General features: G+C 40.5%; 1 protein-coding gene across 1 annotated transcript; it reads right to left on the reverse strand.

Annotated features, from left to right (window-relative positions):
* Positions 1–1,656: 1,656 nt before the first annotated feature.
* On the reverse strand, positions 1,657–10,976 carry SLC66A3 (solute carrier family 66 member 3). Its single transcript, XM_075201434.1, has 7 exons — positions 10,703–10,976; positions 9,129–9,211; positions 8,548–8,617; positions 7,706–7,763; positions 6,411–6,531; positions 3,445–3,486; positions 1,657–2,428 (listed from the first exon to the last, which is right to left on the reverse strand). The coding sequence occupies exons 1-7, from the start codon at positions 10,852–10,854 to the stop codon at positions 2,322–2,324; spliced, it is 633 nt and encodes a 210-aa protein (XP_075057535.1). The 5' UTR covers positions 10,855–10,976; the 3' UTR covers positions 1,657–2,321.
* Positions 10,977–17,529: the final 6,553 nt, after the last annotated feature.

The raw sequence follows: 17,529 nt of genomic DNA on the forward strand, positions 1-17,529 counted from the left end.
TTTCAGGCCTTAACACACATATTATATATATATATATATATATAGACCTGTGTTTGCTCCTGATGAAGTCTGTTTTACAGACGAAACGCGTTGAGTATTTGCTGCTACACTACCATCGCTGATCAGATAGGCTTGTCATCTGCTTCTGGATGTTCCACGGGATAATCCTACAGATAAGCCATGTAACTTTTGGCTTCTGGTACGCATACATCTTCATTGGTGTGACCTGTTTGTGTTTATATCTTCCTGAATGCTATTTGGCCTTGTGTGATCTTTCATCTTATGAACTAATCATATTTACTCTAGACACTGTCGATATCCACATGGTGGGAAGCTCTGGCTTATCCATTTCTGGTGGTTTGGTTCCTTCTTTGGATTTTTCAACTTGGCTCAATTAACCTGCCATACTACACTATTGTGCGCCTCCTCTCATTTTATTTTTATATATATATATATATATATATATATATATATATATATATATAATGAAAAGGAGGGAAATTGTGAACGGACCTTTAGGTTCCTCAGCATTAGTGGTAATAATATGTGAAGGAGTTAGAAATGTTGATATTGCCTTAAAAAATACATTCAGCATAATCACCAGCTCCAGCCTTGAACTATCTCAAGGACCCTGGATGAAGGCCTAGGACAGGGGATAACAAATGATGACATCGGGAGTACTGGCGCCAGCGGAAGCTGATAAGAAGAAACCATAAACGTCACATGAAGAGAACTATCTAGCTTTGTCAGAAGATTTAGATTTACTCAGGAAAATATTAATCATGTGCTTCTATCCTATAACCAGATCAAACACTTTCTCATGTATAAATGTAACCCACTAATAATTGAGCATAGCTCAGTATTCATCTTGACATTGGCATGTCTGTGTCTTGATTACTGATCTTCAGGTTAACCAGCATCTTATCTCACCGATATCTGAAGGGACTTGATAAAGGAGAGGTAAATTACCCTAACAGGGTCTAGAGCACTTACATTATGGCAGTTTTTGTGCCACCGCCTGCTCTAATTACTGGTACCTTCCAGTGAACGGATTTGGGTCATTGTAGTGTCCTCCTTGACTTGGTGCTATTTTCATTAAAAAAGACTTTTTAATGTGTTACAATCTCATATTGGGGCAACACGGTGGGTTAGTGGTTAGCACTTCTGCCCCACAGCCCTGGGGTCATGAGTTCAATTCCCCACCATGGCCTTATCTGTGGAGTTTGTATGTTCTCCCTGTGTTTGTGTGGATTTCCTTCTACACTCCAAAAACATACTAGTAGGTTACTTGGCTGCTATCAAAAATTGACCCTAGTCTCTCTCTCTCTCTCTGTGTGTTAGGGAATTTAGACTGTAAGCTTTGATGGGGCAGGGACTGATGTGAATGAGTTCTCTGTACAGCGCTGCGGAATCAGTGGCGCTATATAAATAAATGGTGATGATGATGATATTATACATCTCTATAGGGTGCCTACAAATGATTCTGTGTTAAACTGCAGGACATACTATTTACAATACATTCAGTAAGCAGGCCTTTATAACAATGGTTTCAGTGCTTTCAATATTCAAAAATTATTATTATATAAATGTGTATATTTGTGGTTTATAGAACCTGGTACCAGTAATTTTAAAGATTTAAAAAAACACGAGACAGTCTGCAATTGACCTCAGTAGTTTAATGTGTTTGAATAGTTTGTGTTAGGATGTAACCTGTTGACATATGGACTTTGCATGAAAAACAAAAAAAATACAGAATACATCACTGTCGTGACATAGAATGTTCACTTGATGAAAAAATGAATTTATCCTATTCTGTGTAAACACATCTGGTCCTGGGTACTGTTTGGAACCTTTCCATTCCTAAAACATGTCCAAGTATTGTGCTCAGCACACTTCCAGTAATACACAACAATAAAATAATACAGCACTGGAACAGTTGACAATACTGCATCTTGCAAATTTTGGGAAGCTTTTGTAAAATGATAGAAGGCAAAGGGAGCCCTTGTGGTGGATTATCATATCTTTTGTGCAAATATATGGCTTCTGGAAAAAGTGTCTGAGGGCATAGGCTAAAGATAGTTTTTGGGCAATTTGGATAAAAAATGTTTACATTTTATTGACCCATAATATATTGCAATGTCCTAATAAGCCCGTAGCATTTACTCCTTTATCTGTGCCGAACATCGTGGATCATTTACTATAGTAACACAGACAGGTATTTTTTTTGTATAAAAAAATAACTTTTTCCCTACACATCATTCCTTGGTCGGTTGATCTGAAAGCCATAGTCGCATTAGTGCATTGAGAAGCTGTGGGAGAGACTAGTCTTTTTTCTTGTCGTCTTTCTGGTCAGTCTTCTTCCTGTATTTTAGGATGACCAGCATGACCCAGGTATTGAGCAGTAACATCACAACAAACCGCAGCAGAACTGCAAGGAGAGAGTTCCATTAGAGCATAAGTCGCCTCTCCCCAGTGGAGCCAGACTTTATGTAGGCTGAACAAATTCAGCCTATCCCTTCACTGGAAACTGGGGACGTCACTGGGAACTGGTGACGTCACTGGGGCACCGCTAAGAATTCAGCCTATCCCTTCATTGGGAACTGGTGACGTCACTGGGGCACCGCTAAGAATTCAGCCTATCCCTTCACTGGGAACTGGGGACGTCACTGGGGCACCGCTAAGAATTCAGCCTATCCCTTCACTGGGAACTGGGGACGTCACTGGGGCACCGCTAAGAATTCAGCCTATCCCTTCACTGGGAACTGGGGACGTCACTGGGGCACCGTTAAGAATTCAGCCTATTCCTTCACTGGGAACTGGTGACGTCACTGGGGCACCGCTAAGAATTCAGCCTATCCCTTCACTGGGAACTGGTGACGTCACTGGGGCACCGCTAAGAATTCAGCCTATCCCTTCACTGGGAACATCACTGGAGCACCGCTAAGAATTCAGCCTATCCCTTCACTGAGAACTGGTGACATCACTGGAGCACCGCTAAGAATTCAGCCTATCCCTTCACTGGGAACTAGTGACGTCACTGGGGCACCGCTAAGAATTCAGCCTATCCCTTCACTGGGAACTGGTGACATCACTAGGTCTGAGGTATTTAAAAAATGTTTTAAACACAAAATAAAACACAATTGAAAATGTTTTTAACTTAACATTTTGTAAATCCCTCATGACATTGCAATTTTAGTCATAAACTTAAACTATAAGGATAATACATTTACATTGTTATTCCAGGTATGATGCCTTTAAAAATTGTAATGTAAGCATTTTTGTTGTTGCAGGGTTTTTTGTTTTTTTACACTTGTTTACAGATGTTGTACTTATGCTTATTTTTTTTTTTCCATAAAATTGTAATATAACACTCCTATATGTTAATTTGGAGATCAAGCTCCAATCTTCTTTTCGCACATACATACCATCTGCTGTGTAACATACCTGCTTTGTCTCCTGTGGTCATTAACGTTGTATATATCCTAGCTGTAAATAAAGAATCACATAGATTAATACTAAATAATTATTATAGCTTGTGAGCAGCTGGCTACACCTTCTGTATCTATCATGCCATTTAACTAATTATTTTACAACTTAAGGCATATGATATATAAATAATAATACACACAAACAAACTGGACCAATTAAAGGGTGCCTGCGTGCGGTCCAGCTATATATTATACAGAGGTGAATCTAAAACCTTATTTACGAATGTATTTGCTATTTACAGTTTTGGTGATTTGTACTTACAAAATATAAAACTTGGTTCCCATATAACCCCAGGAGAATGCATTAAATTGAGCTCGTTCCTCATCACACAACATCTGTAGTCTAACTCCCCTTCTGTGCAGTTGTTTTCTATTAGGGGTAAAATGAGCAAGACAGACCTTTTCCTGTCTGCAGCCATTAGCTATGTACACTGTCAAGTAGTGTATATAGCAATTAACCATCCTGAAGCTCCTGCCATCTTTGGTGGGGGCAGGGGGCGGCACTTCAATCTATTCTATCTTCTCTGTTCATGCCCAAGGATGCTGGGGTTATGGGGCAGGGAGGAGACTGGACAGACAGGAGACTTACTACCGCTGGCCCACCAAAGATGGCTGGTTCGTCTAGTAGTGCATATACACCGATCAGACACAACATTAAAACCACCTGCCTAATATTGTGTAGGTCCCCCTTGTGCCGCCAAAACGGTGCTGAACCACTGAGGTATGGCCTCCCCAAGACCTCTGAAGGTGTCCTGTGGTATCTGACACCAAGACGTTAGCAGCAAATACTTTCTCTAAGTTGCGAGGTGGGGCCTCCGTGGCTTAGACTTGTTTTTACAGCACATCCCAAATATGCGCCATTAGATTGTGATCTGGGGAATTTGGAGCAAAGACAACACCTTGAACTCTTTGTCATGTTCCTAAAACCATTCCTGAACAATTTTTGCAGTGTGGCAGGGTGCATTATCCTGCTGAAAGAGGCCACTGACATCAGGGAATACTGCTGCCATGTACTTGGCCTGCAACAATCTTTAGGTAGATGGTATGTGTCAAACTAACATCCACATGATTGCCAGGACCCAAGGTTTCCCAACAGAACGTTGCCCAGAACATCACACTGCCTCCGCCGGCTTGCCATCTTCCCATAGTGCATTCTGGTGCCATCTCTTACTCTGGTAAACAACGCACACGCGCCATCAGACCAAGCCACCTTCTTCCACTTCATTATGGTCCAGTTCTGGTGCTCACATGCCCCTTGTAGGCTCTTTCAGAGTTGGACGGGGTCAGCATGGGATTTGGTCTGCAGCTACGTCGCAAGCCGCCATGCACTGTGTTCTCTGACACCTTTCTGCCATAGGCAGAGCATTAACTTTTTCATCAACTTGGACTACAGTAGCTCTTCTGATGGGCTAGCCTTCAGTGTCCACTCGCTTCAATGAGCATTGGTCACCCATGACCCTGTCACCGGTTCTCTTTCCTTAGACCACTTCTGGTAGGTACTAACCACTGCATAGCAGCAACACCCCACATGACCTGATGTGTTGGAGATGCTCTGACCCAGTCATCTAGCCATCACAAATTTGGCAATTGGCAAAGTCGCTCAGATCCTTCTTCTTGCCCATTTTTCCTGCTTCCAACACATCAACTTCAAGAACTGACTTCACTGTACCTGTCCACCCCTTGACAAGTGCCACTGTAACGGGATAATCAATGTTATTCACTTCACTTGTCAGTGGTTTCAATGTTGTGGTTGAGCGGTGTACATACACTGTTTTGGGTTTATTATAACATTTAACCCCCAATAGAAAAAAATTCCATTACCCTTGGTTTTTGCTAACTACTCTGTGCCCCGGGCACTATGTAATGAAGCAAAAAAAAAAAAATATCACTCTCCAGGTTCTCTGCAATATGAATTTGATTTTGAGAAATGTGACTTGTTTGATAAGTGATCAACAAAAGGTTGTGGAAATGTTAACTATCTTCTCATGCTTGGAGTTGACACTATGATGGGAATTTATATTGAAACATAAAAATGACAGATAATATTTTGTACACCACTCCTTGGACAAAGGTGCCCTGTTCAAACAATGATGCCTTGAAGTTGAATATGTTAATTATAATTTTCCCCTAAAAATTTGGGCACTAAAGGTCCAGTTCCATTGGCATTTATGACTGGTGTCTAACTATACCTCATAGGCAGATGGCAGCTTACTGAAGTGCATCTACAAACATTGAAGCAGCCATTTTGTGATAGCTGTGACACAGCAGCCTAACAATTCACTGAGAACAAGGGTATCGCTGAGATGAGACAGCCATTATTTGGGGGCCCAAACACAGCTTATACCTTGGCTGTGGAGGACCAGCCCTTTGTATGCTGACAGAAATATATAATCTCTATATTCATGGCAATGTAGCCCGTCAATTACTTAAACTAGGACATTGCCGAGGCAAAAAATAAAGGTTTGTTACATAAAAGTTTTAATATGAGCATCTCCGTGTCCCTGGTTCCTAGAGAACAAATAGGACACATTCTCAGAAATATTGGTTCACTCTACAAAATGGCTGCCTTCTCTGTGTAGCTAAAAGGCAGATGTAGAAAGACAAGCTGCCTCGTGCCTAATTACCAATACTGTTTGTTTTGTCAAGTTTAATACAAAAAAACAAACAGATAAACCTCTTATAAATAAGTTATTTTCCTTTAAAAGTGTACCCGTTGCCTATGACTGAATATAATTAATGATATTTCAGTCTATAAATGTACTAGTAGCTAGTGACAACATACATACATTACATTACTCGGTGATGTCACTAGTTTCTGGAAGGTTCATAGGCTGAATATAATGAGTGGCTGCTATAAGAACACTTTAAACTCCAGCCCTGTCCGCACGTCCTTTACTCCCATTATAAAGCAGAATGTCTTACTTGCGCACGTATATGTCGCCATGCCCCACGTCAGTGCACTAACTTGACCAGAGTCTTGCGTCCGCCAGAGATGTTGAAGCTGCAGAAACTTGCTGGAGGCGCTGATCACGGTGCATAGATTCTGCAAGACAGGACGGTCATTGTTCATGTAAGTTCCTGTAAGTAAACTAACAGGATTTGCTTCTGTTCAGAAAGCAGACAATGGTACATAAAAGCCATCCATGTACTTCATTTACTGGGAATACAAATGGCTTATTCATCTTCAACCCAGGGAAGACAGAAGTTCAGCAGTGACTTGCATACAATAAAATTGTACCTACGAGGATTTGCAGCACTTTTACAGGTAGGGATACCCAATACGGACATTATATTGGGTTTACATGAGACCTGTTGAATGCCACACAGTATATACCGAGCTGACTACTGCCAACATACACAGCACTGTGCAGCTGGAAGAAATCATTAGAACAACAATAAGATAGTCAAGGCTGAAATGGTCGATGTAAGTCAGTATTAACAGCTGAACTGGGAGTACAAATACAGAGAAGTTTTATGGCATAACTCTTAGGGATAGATTTATTACAGCATCTAAAAAGGAAAAGTGGAGGTGTTGTCTGTCGCAACCAATCAGATTCTAGCTATCATTTATCAGTCTAGAAAATGTTTGTACTACATAAATGATTGCGGAAATCTGATTGGTTGCTATGGGCAACCCCTCCACTTTTAGAAGGTTTGATAAATCTACCCTTTAGACTTTTAAAATAATATATGTAAGATTGTCCACAAGGTATATTGTACCTATAAAGCAACCAGACCATTGTTCTCATTTTTGTGGTACTTTTTTTTTTACAGAATATTTTTTTCTCGTTTATTATTACTTTCAGATTATGCAGATAACAAGTCGTATATTTAACTGAAGACTGACACAGTTATGAGGCCAGGGAAAAGCATATATTTATCATCCCTCCCGCCTGGTGCTGTACAGCAACTACTAATGGGTTTTAAACATCTTACGGTGAGATTAGACTGAATTATTGCCAAGCTACTCAATGCTCAACCATACAAAAGGATGATGCAGTGTAAACAAGGATAAACTCTGCTGAATAACATGGCGGTCTCACATGTCTCCTATTGTTACATCAGAAGCTGACGTGTCAGATACCGCATGTATCAAACCCACCGTCACCTGGGGACTTTCTCGATGACATGACTGGATTTCCCTTCAGTCCAATGTCAGCATTTTTCCTGAAAGAATACTTAGCCAACAGGAGCTCATAAATGTGACCGTAACTCACCAGGGCTAGGTCTATTATCCATTTCTGGAGGACCAATATGTTCCAAAGACCAAAAAAACTGAGCTGCAGTTAAGACAAACAAACACAATACATTTTGCCGTATGAAAAAAATGAACAAAACTAAAAAAAAACAAACCACACAGAGAGTGCAAGATTTACTGTAACCAGGGCGGCTTCTGATTGGTCCTCCAGCTCACATCCCCTTCCACAGCAATTTTAAAGTCAAATGTTCACCACTTTCATTGGTAATGAAGCCTTCATGTACCTTGTACCTAGGGTATGGATGTTCTAATGGTAAAATCATACGTTGTTATAAAACGCAGACATTGTCACCTTGTGGTTCCTTTGTTGTTGTCAAGTCTGAGACGGGACATGAATTTCTACAACAAATGAAGAGCTGCAGCTTATCTACTTAAAAGGTCCAATCCACCTAAAATAGAATTTCCCTCATAGAGCTACTTATAACATTAACAGACATATAGGTAAAAGTTCTCATGCCTTGACAGAACTTGAGATATTTCTTTGTCGCCGAGAGAAAGGATTTTGTCTCTGTTATCAGCCGTTCTCTGCAGAAGGTGACTGGCTGCAATATCCTGCCACGTGGTTACAGGCAGGAAGTCTGCTCCACACATGAGAAAAACTCCACTCTCCCCCTTCCCCCTCCCACCCAGTTACAACTTTATTTGAAATAATTTTCAATGTATATTTATTAATATTATATTTAGTATATTAGTTGCTCTTTTGTGTAAGCCAGGGTGCATTTTGTGCTTAATGGGATTTTTAAATCCTGAGTACCGAAAATGCGTTTCCTGTCCATGTTCCATACAAATTAGAAAGGATACATCCCAAAGTAAGACAACGCGTTTCGCACACTTCCAGTGTAGTGAAAGATAAAAAGAAGGAGAACAGCATCTGAAATACAAAATATATGCTAAACAATATCATGGGAATTACTTCACTCTCCTATTATCATTTGTATATTGCATCCTTCCAAGGAGATGGCCGCTCATTATTCATGATTTATTAGTAGAACTTTCAATGATTTACTGTATTCTGGGTGTCTGTAGTATAATGTCACAACCGCTGGATATCGGCATTTGTTATTACAGTCAGTGGAGCAGTTTGGCCATAGATACGACAGATCATGGAGCTCTTGTTATAATAGGCAGTAATTTTGTTGGGCTGTAGTAATATGGATGAGAATACAGCCTTTTGTATAAAACTTCTATTCAGATTACAATGCCATCCCTACTTTAAAATACAAGGACATTAGAAGTCCTCTTGGAGTCAGCAGCTATTTAATATTAATTAACTTAACTTAGTGTTATTTAAAACCAAACCTGTATAGAGAGCACACAGGGAAAGAACAGAACACTACAGTAATACATACATGGAACTGCCCTCCTTGTTTATGTCCACTTACCTTGTGCTATTAGTATTGGATACTCCAGATAGGATTCCATTGGATAGTCATAGTAAATATGGTATCTTAGAAATACAAGAAATCTAGAAGACAACAAACAAGACACATACTAGACTTCCATGTGTCATATCTGTGTAACACATTATACTCAGGAACACCCATTATATGTATACGGCTCCTCCACTAAGTCCAAGGTCTATATTCCTACAAGGAGTAGTCCACGTGGTATTACAGAAACTCTATTTGTGCAGAAGCTCCTTGCGTTCCTCCTACTAGGTGCATATGGGGTTTCCGCAGGCTGCATTTGTATAAACATTGGGACGTACTAAAAGGAATGACAGCTTCAGTCTGCTAAAAGGAATGCAAATAGACTTCTATGATAGCAAATTGAAATTTTATGTATATTTTAAAAAAACCTTAAACTTCTTAAATATATCTTCCACACACTTATTGCTAAGATACTTGGTCATGTTTTACATGTGGAATGACGGACAATTACTATGGAATGACAGCTGTTTTATACGCCATGTCAATGCAAAAATGTCAAAACAATTGCTCTTCTGTCATGGTAAACACCCCAATTTCTCCCACATCCCCTAATCCCACACAGTTTTCCCTTTGCATATGTGCTTCCCCACACCTGTACCCCACCATGCAAGTCTCATAATGTGGAATGACAGACGATTACTATGGAATGACAGCTGTTTTATACACCATGTCAATGCAGAAATGTCAAAACAATTGCTTTGCTGTCATGGAAAACACCCCTATTTCTCCCACATCCCCTAATCCCACACAGTATTTCCTTTGCATATGATTAGTGTGTGGCATTAGGGGATATGGGTGTTTTTTGGGGAGAAATGCAAGTTTTTACTGATATTTCTGCATTGACATGGCGTATAAAACAGCTGTCATTCCATAGTAATTGTCCGTCATTCCACATATATGTGTGGAAGATATATTTAAAAAGTTTAAGGTTTTTTTAAAATATATATACAATTTCAATTTGCTATCATAGAAGTCTATTGGCATTCCTTTCAGCAGACTGAAGCTGTCATTCCTTTTAGTACCTCCCATAAACATTACTGTACTTGGCCTATGTTAGTACTTCCCTCCCCTCCAGACACAGCCATCAACACGGGGTTAATATTATGATAGTTTAGAACTAATAAATATATCTAGTGCGTGTGGTAGTTAAATGTACCAAAGTTTGTCCTCTCTTTAGTATGACCAATTGCCCAGTCTCTAGTTCTGTATTCTAAATGCAGTTCTCAGTGTCTATGCTTTATAAGGTAAGATCTGCTGAATAAATCATAAATCAGAAGTAGGTTTGAACATCTTTACTCCATATTAGTGGGTGATGTGTATACAATCACCTGACCAGTTTTCTTTTTTTAATGTTGGAAACGATATTGTTTACTTAGAAAGGTGCACACTCATCCCCGGCATTCTGGTATAATGCAGACGAACAAGAAATCCAGTAATAGATTATGTGACTGTCCTGCATGATCAGACCTCCCCTCCTATGAGTGAGGAGACGGGGGGCTATGCAGGTGTCTGACAGCTGATCTTACCCGGTCACCTCCAGCAGCAGACTGCTCAGACTCAGCCCCTCTGCAGACCTGGCTGAGATGATTGACAGGATCTGGGGGAATTTCAGCACCATGCAGACCACCAGGGTGCTCCAGTTAGCAAAGACCAGCAGCTCCGTCTCCAGCCCCATCATCCTGAGCAGCCGATTCCCTGAGCTGGAAGCGGAGTTTATAACTAAGTGACTGCAGAAAAGATCATTTCCTCTTCCTCCTCCTTCTGCTGACAGTGAGGGGAGTGCGCTCTCCTCCCATGTCTGACAATAGTGAGGGGAGGGCGCACTCCTCCCATGTCTGACAATAGGGAGGGGAGGGCGCACTCCTCCCATGTCTGACAATAGTGAGGGGAGGACACACCTGATTATCTGCAGTGATGGATGGAGTTACACCCTGCTAGCTTGTAGTCTGCATTTATAGTCTGCAGGGTGCACTTACCAATTACCAGAGCAAATCTACTCAGTTACAGCTGTCAGTAAATTTACTGAGTCAGTAAAAAAACTCACATTTGTGTCAATTTTAAAGAAAATATGAATTACAATTTATGTATTATTTACCACACTACTCTGTTTAGTATTGTTACATAATGACATACTCTGAAAATATATATTTTTTTTTTTTATCAATAATAGGATACTTTTATTTATGTTTTTACTAACTCTCTGTAAATGTTTTGGCAGTTTGTCATGGGCAGTATCATTAATATAAAGTCAGCAAATAACAGTTTTATCCACTGAATACACTTATTACTTCTAAATACACTTATTACTTCTAATATTTAATAGCCAGTTACACTCCTCATATGTAATTGTGTAGATGACAATTTGGAAAATGAGACACATCCCCCCACTAAGCAGCCTGTATCTTTCATCTGCCGTTTTGTATTTGTTATAGAGTAGAATTTAGGAAAAGATTATTGTTTTTAAAATCACCCATTTCATGAATAATAATGGCATTAAGCATACAGGACATGGCATTTCAGCTTACATAGATGGCGGAGTGAATACTTCTGTGGTTTATTTTCATTCTAATACTTTAAAGGGTAACTCCACTCAAAAATTATAAACATTGTATTGATTAAAATCATTGTGCTGTATGCCACATTTTACTGGAAAAAGGCTTTATGCTTGAAATAAGACTTGAAAGTGTTATTGTCTCAAACTGTTAGGAACTCCCAAGCCAGTACAGTGAAACTCGGAACTACTCTGAAGGCCCGGTGTTCGCTGGAGCCCCTAGTGGTGGGGACAGACTTGGCTGCGGGCCGACCGAGGGTCGAGTAACGTATACTGACTTAAAGGAGCACCCAGGAGTGGAATAGATTGGCGGGTTGTAGAAGAAGGAATCCAAGGTCAAAGGTCACTAGCACAGGTACAAAATCCAGGGACAAGCGAAGGGTCAGACACACAGGCAAAGAAACAAAATCCGGAGTTCAGGCAAAAGGTCAGGGTCAGAAGCGAGGGTTCAAAGGTCCAGGAACAAGCAAAGGTCAAAACACGGCTAGTCAATCCAAGGTAGAAATAACCAACAGATAGAACAAGCAGGCAGCAGAACTGAGGACAGAACGCTATAACCGGCAGTGAGTCTGCAGACCTCACTGCCTTAAATACCAGTAACAGCCAATCAGAGTTTAGCTCTGATATCACATGAGCAGGTTCAGACAGCCACAACTAATTAGCCCACAGGCTTGTGAGCGCTCCTGCGCATGCGCCCGGCTGTCCCCAGCTGCCGGGATGCAGCGCTACTTCTGCTGCCTTGGCAACGGTCGGGTGGTTTCCGGAAGTGACGTCCCGGTCACCACAGCGACGGCCGGGACGCCTGCAAGAGGAAGGTAAGAGTCGCGGCGGTGTCCGCGGCCGCCGCGACTGCTGACACCAACATATTGATTTTAAACTAGGCAAAAATATTTTAAGATATTTTCTGTGGAGTTACCCGTTAAAAGGGACTGACACCATGTACTGTTCGGATTATAAAGTACATCAGATTTCACTGTCATGTTGATTATTTTAACTAATTAGTAATTCCATTGATGTACGCCAGAGTCGGCCTCTCTTAGCCCCGGTTACAAGGAATAAGTGATAACAGAACAATATCTTGCAAAATATGCAATGTCAAATGTCTCACATTCTATCAACATATGGCAACCTTTACATATATTTTTTGAGAATACTAATATCCCAGTTATTTGTTCAGTTCATTTTTTTTTACTAATATTTACTAATTGCTGCTTTCCAAAAACGAAAATGGACTGCATCGGACCCTCATAACAATGGAGGGAATGACACTATATGACTCAATGAGTTCTTCCAAATGGCATCCATTATAATGTTATATATTTTGTTAATACTATGCCATTTTTCATCCACTTTACACTCATTAGGAAGGATGAATTTCTGCTATGCAGGAACAAGGTCTTTTTTTTTTTGTTTGTTTTTGAATACATTTTATTTAGAATATTATCAGCTGATTACACATGAATGGGGAACATGGCAAATTTCAGATTTATAGAAACATACAAATGAGGTATACTGGAGAAGTGACAAACAGGTTTTGATGAACAATGACTCCAAGGTACCTGGAGGCTTCATTGCCAACGACAGTGGTGAACATTTCACTTTGAAATTGCTGTGGAAGTGGATGTGAACTGGAGGACTGATCAGAAGCCGCAATATCCCTGACCGCAGTAAATCTTGCACTCTGTGTTGTTTTTTTAGATTTGTTTTGTTTTTTAATACAACAAAATGTATTGTGTTTGTATATCTAAGCTGCAGCTCAGGTTTTGATGAACAATGATTCTAATACATCAGGATGAGTTAATCAATTTTTGTTAATATAAGGGAACAAACAGGGGTGGTTGGGTAGGTTAGGGAATGTCCACGAAACTCTCGAATTTTGAGTAGTTTTTCCAGACTCCCCGGGACAGCGTTCTCCTGGATCCCCCCCCCCCACTTCCTAGTGAAGTGTGTGGGGGGACGAGAGACTCAACACGTTTGATTTGCGTCATTTTGGCACCGTCATCTCTGCATTTGGTCACAGGGCCAAAATGATGGTTTGCGACACCACACTGTCCCCCTACACTGGGCACTTGACCTCCTCTCCACGACATCTCGGAGGGGAGGTTTTTAAGTTGGTAATATAACCAAATCATATTATTTAAAGCTTGATACAAGTGTGGCTGTTGGCTGTTTCCAGGCAGGTGGCAGCCAAAACAATATGTCTCATGAACTTGTTCTGGTGAAGGCGGTGACTCCAATGGGGATGAGGAAGAACCTGGAATAGAGGGGAGCGTCCACCCGCAGAATCCTGCATATTACATTTTTAGCCACCATATTGTTAGGCTGCCTGGTCAGATAACGAACCTGCAGAACAGACTGGCGGAGTATATAGGGACTATTTCCCCCTCCTATATCTTGCCATATATGTGGATTGCACTATGTTTTGTTTCCTCTCTCCTTTTTCTTATGAATGAGCCACGAGGATTCCTGAAGGGTTAGGGACTCTTTTAGAAGATTTATCATCTTTGCCCCTTGGAACGCAGGATTCTCTTTTCGTTCACTTTTTGGACATTTTGCTTGTGTCATTACTGAATGCTTTGGATTCATTGTTTTGTATATATTTTGTGATTGGTGCCTGTCTGCAAACCTGCTGTTTGTTTATATATTTTCGATAGGGTTTGGTGTTTCCTATTTTGTTTGCTACAGGCTGCCTTTCATATTGTTAGATTGGTTTGCGCCTTGGACTTAGTCATCCTTTGTCTATATTTGGCAGAGGTCTTCGCCTATAGCAGCCGCCTTTCCCGTAGAGCTAGACGCGCTCACAGGTACTCGGATGTCCCCAGGACTTAACTCCAAAGTAGTGTAGGTTCGTTATACTAACCGCAGCGCAGGCCTGGAGACAGTACAGGTGGTAATGGATGGTCAGACAAAGGCCAAGGTCAGGGGTCACTTGCAGAGTAGAATAGTCAGAAAACACGCCAAGTGTCGGGGTCAGAACAGCAGAATCCAAGGTACAGGCCAAAAGGTCAGGGGCACAGGCAATAAGGCAAGGTCCAGTAAACAGGCAAAAAGGTCACAACAGAAATCCAGCAGTATTTCAAAGCAGGTCAGCACAAGTATCCAACTAGGATGCTATAACCGGCAGGGAGGCTAAGCCCTCTCTGCCTTATATACTAAAGGCAGCCAATCAGAGCCTAGCTCTGATGTATCCACAGCCCCCTGCATCTGATTAATTAACTTATTTAGCCCGCAGGCTAGTGAGGGGGCTTTGCGCACGCGCCCGGCTTCCTTTCATTGCCGGGACGCGGCGCTGAGAACAAGCTTCCAACCATTGCCTTGGCAACGGTCAGGTCATGCCTGGAAGTGACGTCCCGGTCATCAAGGTGACAGCCGGGACACAGGGGAGCCCAGGAAGCGAGTCGCGGCGGCTGTGAGTACCGCTGCGGCTCGTGACACATGTGAAGGATTGAACCCTGTGTTGGGCAACCTCACCAACTTCTATCTGTAACATCTGAGTTGAACCTTTGCTATCTAATTCTCACATATCAGCAACGGAATAGTAATGTATTCATTCTTTTTACTTCTTGCACAATAGGCGCTGGAGGCCGCCTTCTCCTTGATTTCTGCCCAGTTCTAGCCCACCCAGTATTTCTTTGGTAAAACATTACATATAACATCTCTCTCTGTCTGGTCTTTTAGGCAGTTGTGTAAATGAATGGATAGTTGTGATACCTGCATGTTAGTAACTAGGTGAAGGTGTGACGAGCTGGTACAAGCCTTTCATGTGGGTAAAACACGGTCAATGTGCTCTGTTACATGAGGGTGGAAAATTTATCTTAAAGGGATTTCCACCTTCAACATTTTTTTTTTACTTTAAATAAATAGCTTTTTTTTCTTCGTCCTGTGGTTTCACCTTTGTATCAGTGTAATAAGTTAGAGTAGTTAATATATGATCCCAGGGATATGACACACAGCTTGTGTTTACATACAACTGTATGGATCACTTACATTTATAGCTGATTTTTATTATAATCCATTAGAATGATGGTCAGCTCTTATGAACAGGACTCTTTTCCTCTTGTCTTCGTGTCTGCTCTCACCTTGTCTTCATGTGAATGCTTGTGTCATGCCTCTTGCAAGTTCTGAATGTCAGTTGTTTGTTATATACGTCACCTATTACATACTATGTACAATACTGTCATTAGTTTCTTACTATTCTTGCATTTAAGCTTCTTGAATGTCCTGCAGGGCCATCTTAACAACATTATGGGCCCCCGGGCAAAGCTGTGCACCGGGGCCCCTAGATATAGATATATAGATGTATACAGATACAGATAAAGATATATAGGGATAGAGATAGATAGATGTCCTTGCTCAGTTACCCTTGTAGGTTTTTTTTGCAGGTTTTTTTCTTTTGCAGGATTATTTATTCTCATTAAGAACCGTGCCTATGGGGCCCCCTTGCCCGTGGGGCCCCCGGGGAGCAGCCCAACGTGCCCAATGGAAAAGATGGCCCTGATGTCCTGTTGTTCTGCCTTTGCTTGATTCGTATTTTGCCTGTTGTTTCTCTACCTCTTTGCTCAATGTTCCCACTGTACGGAGCTGCAGAATAGCAGAATATTGTGGCGGCATTTAAATAAATAAACAATAATACTAATAATAATAAAGCTACAGATTATATAAGATTCAAATAAATATTTAAACTGCCCCATCTGTAGTTAAGACAAATAAAATGACTCTTACATAGGAACAAACTCTATTTACCTATATTGTCGTTTCAGATAACTGCTGATCACTGTACACAAATATTACAGTTCATTTTGTAAGTAAGTAAAATATGTGCGATGCCAGAAATCATTTACTAAGTTATGCAGACATAGTATGACTGGTAATTAGTGTTACAACTGCAATCAGCATGGTCTGTTTATTAAGTCACAAATCTTTTTCTAATGTCTATTTTTTTAACAATATCAAAATAAAACTGTCAGAAGAGTAGATCTCTTAAAAATTTGAGAAAGTGTGATTGGGGCAAAAAATTAAATATAGGGTAATGTAACCCCTCCTTTGAAACATAAGGATATTGATGGATATATGAAAGGAACACAAGTCACAAAACTCTGAGGTAACTTTTAATATTTCAAAGTAGGGGGACACATTACTTTTTATAACACTCGTTTACTAACTTTTTAAGAAATTAAACATATTAATATTTGTATAACCTTTTTATTTAATTATGTTTAAGTATTTTCGGTTTATTGTGGGGGATTTCTAAGAGGCTAGTAAGCTGCCACACATCTGTGTTTTGTGAAAGAGACGACCTGGGGATTATAGGTACAATCTGTGGCTGCATTAAAAATGGTCTGATTTAGAGTTGAAGGTAAAAATGCCCCATTTGCGTATGATCAGAGATGTGCCTGCACACTTACTTTTGCAAATATGCATTGTAAATGCATCTATAAATCCGGATTATGCGCATGAACACCAAAATGCACATTTAAGTCGTGCAAATGCACTCCTGTACATCTCTAAATCGGGCCCTGAGAGCGTAACAAAGAAAACAATATGTTGTTTAGGGAACACACTACATAAACTACTGAAAGATACTGTTATCTGTCAGATTGTGGGATTAATAATCCTCAAAGATACTTTTTTACTTGCTGTTTGTATTCACAATAATTATATATTATAATGCAATTGTCACTTATATGGTGTAATACATTATGCAATGATTTATATGGCAATAACCAAGTGGGGGTTAAATTTATCTTGATAATTATACACACCAGGCAGCTATCAAACTTACATCATGGGGCCTCCGACAAG

The sequence above is a fragment of the Mixophyes fleayi genome, chromosome 3 (assembly GCF_038048845.1).
Source record: "Mixophyes fleayi isolate aMixFle1 chromosome 3, aMixFle1.hap1, whole genome shotgun sequence".
In the NCBI taxonomy this organism is placed as follows: Eukaryota; Metazoa; Chordata; class Amphibia; order Anura; family Limnodynastidae; genus Mixophyes; species Mixophyes fleayi.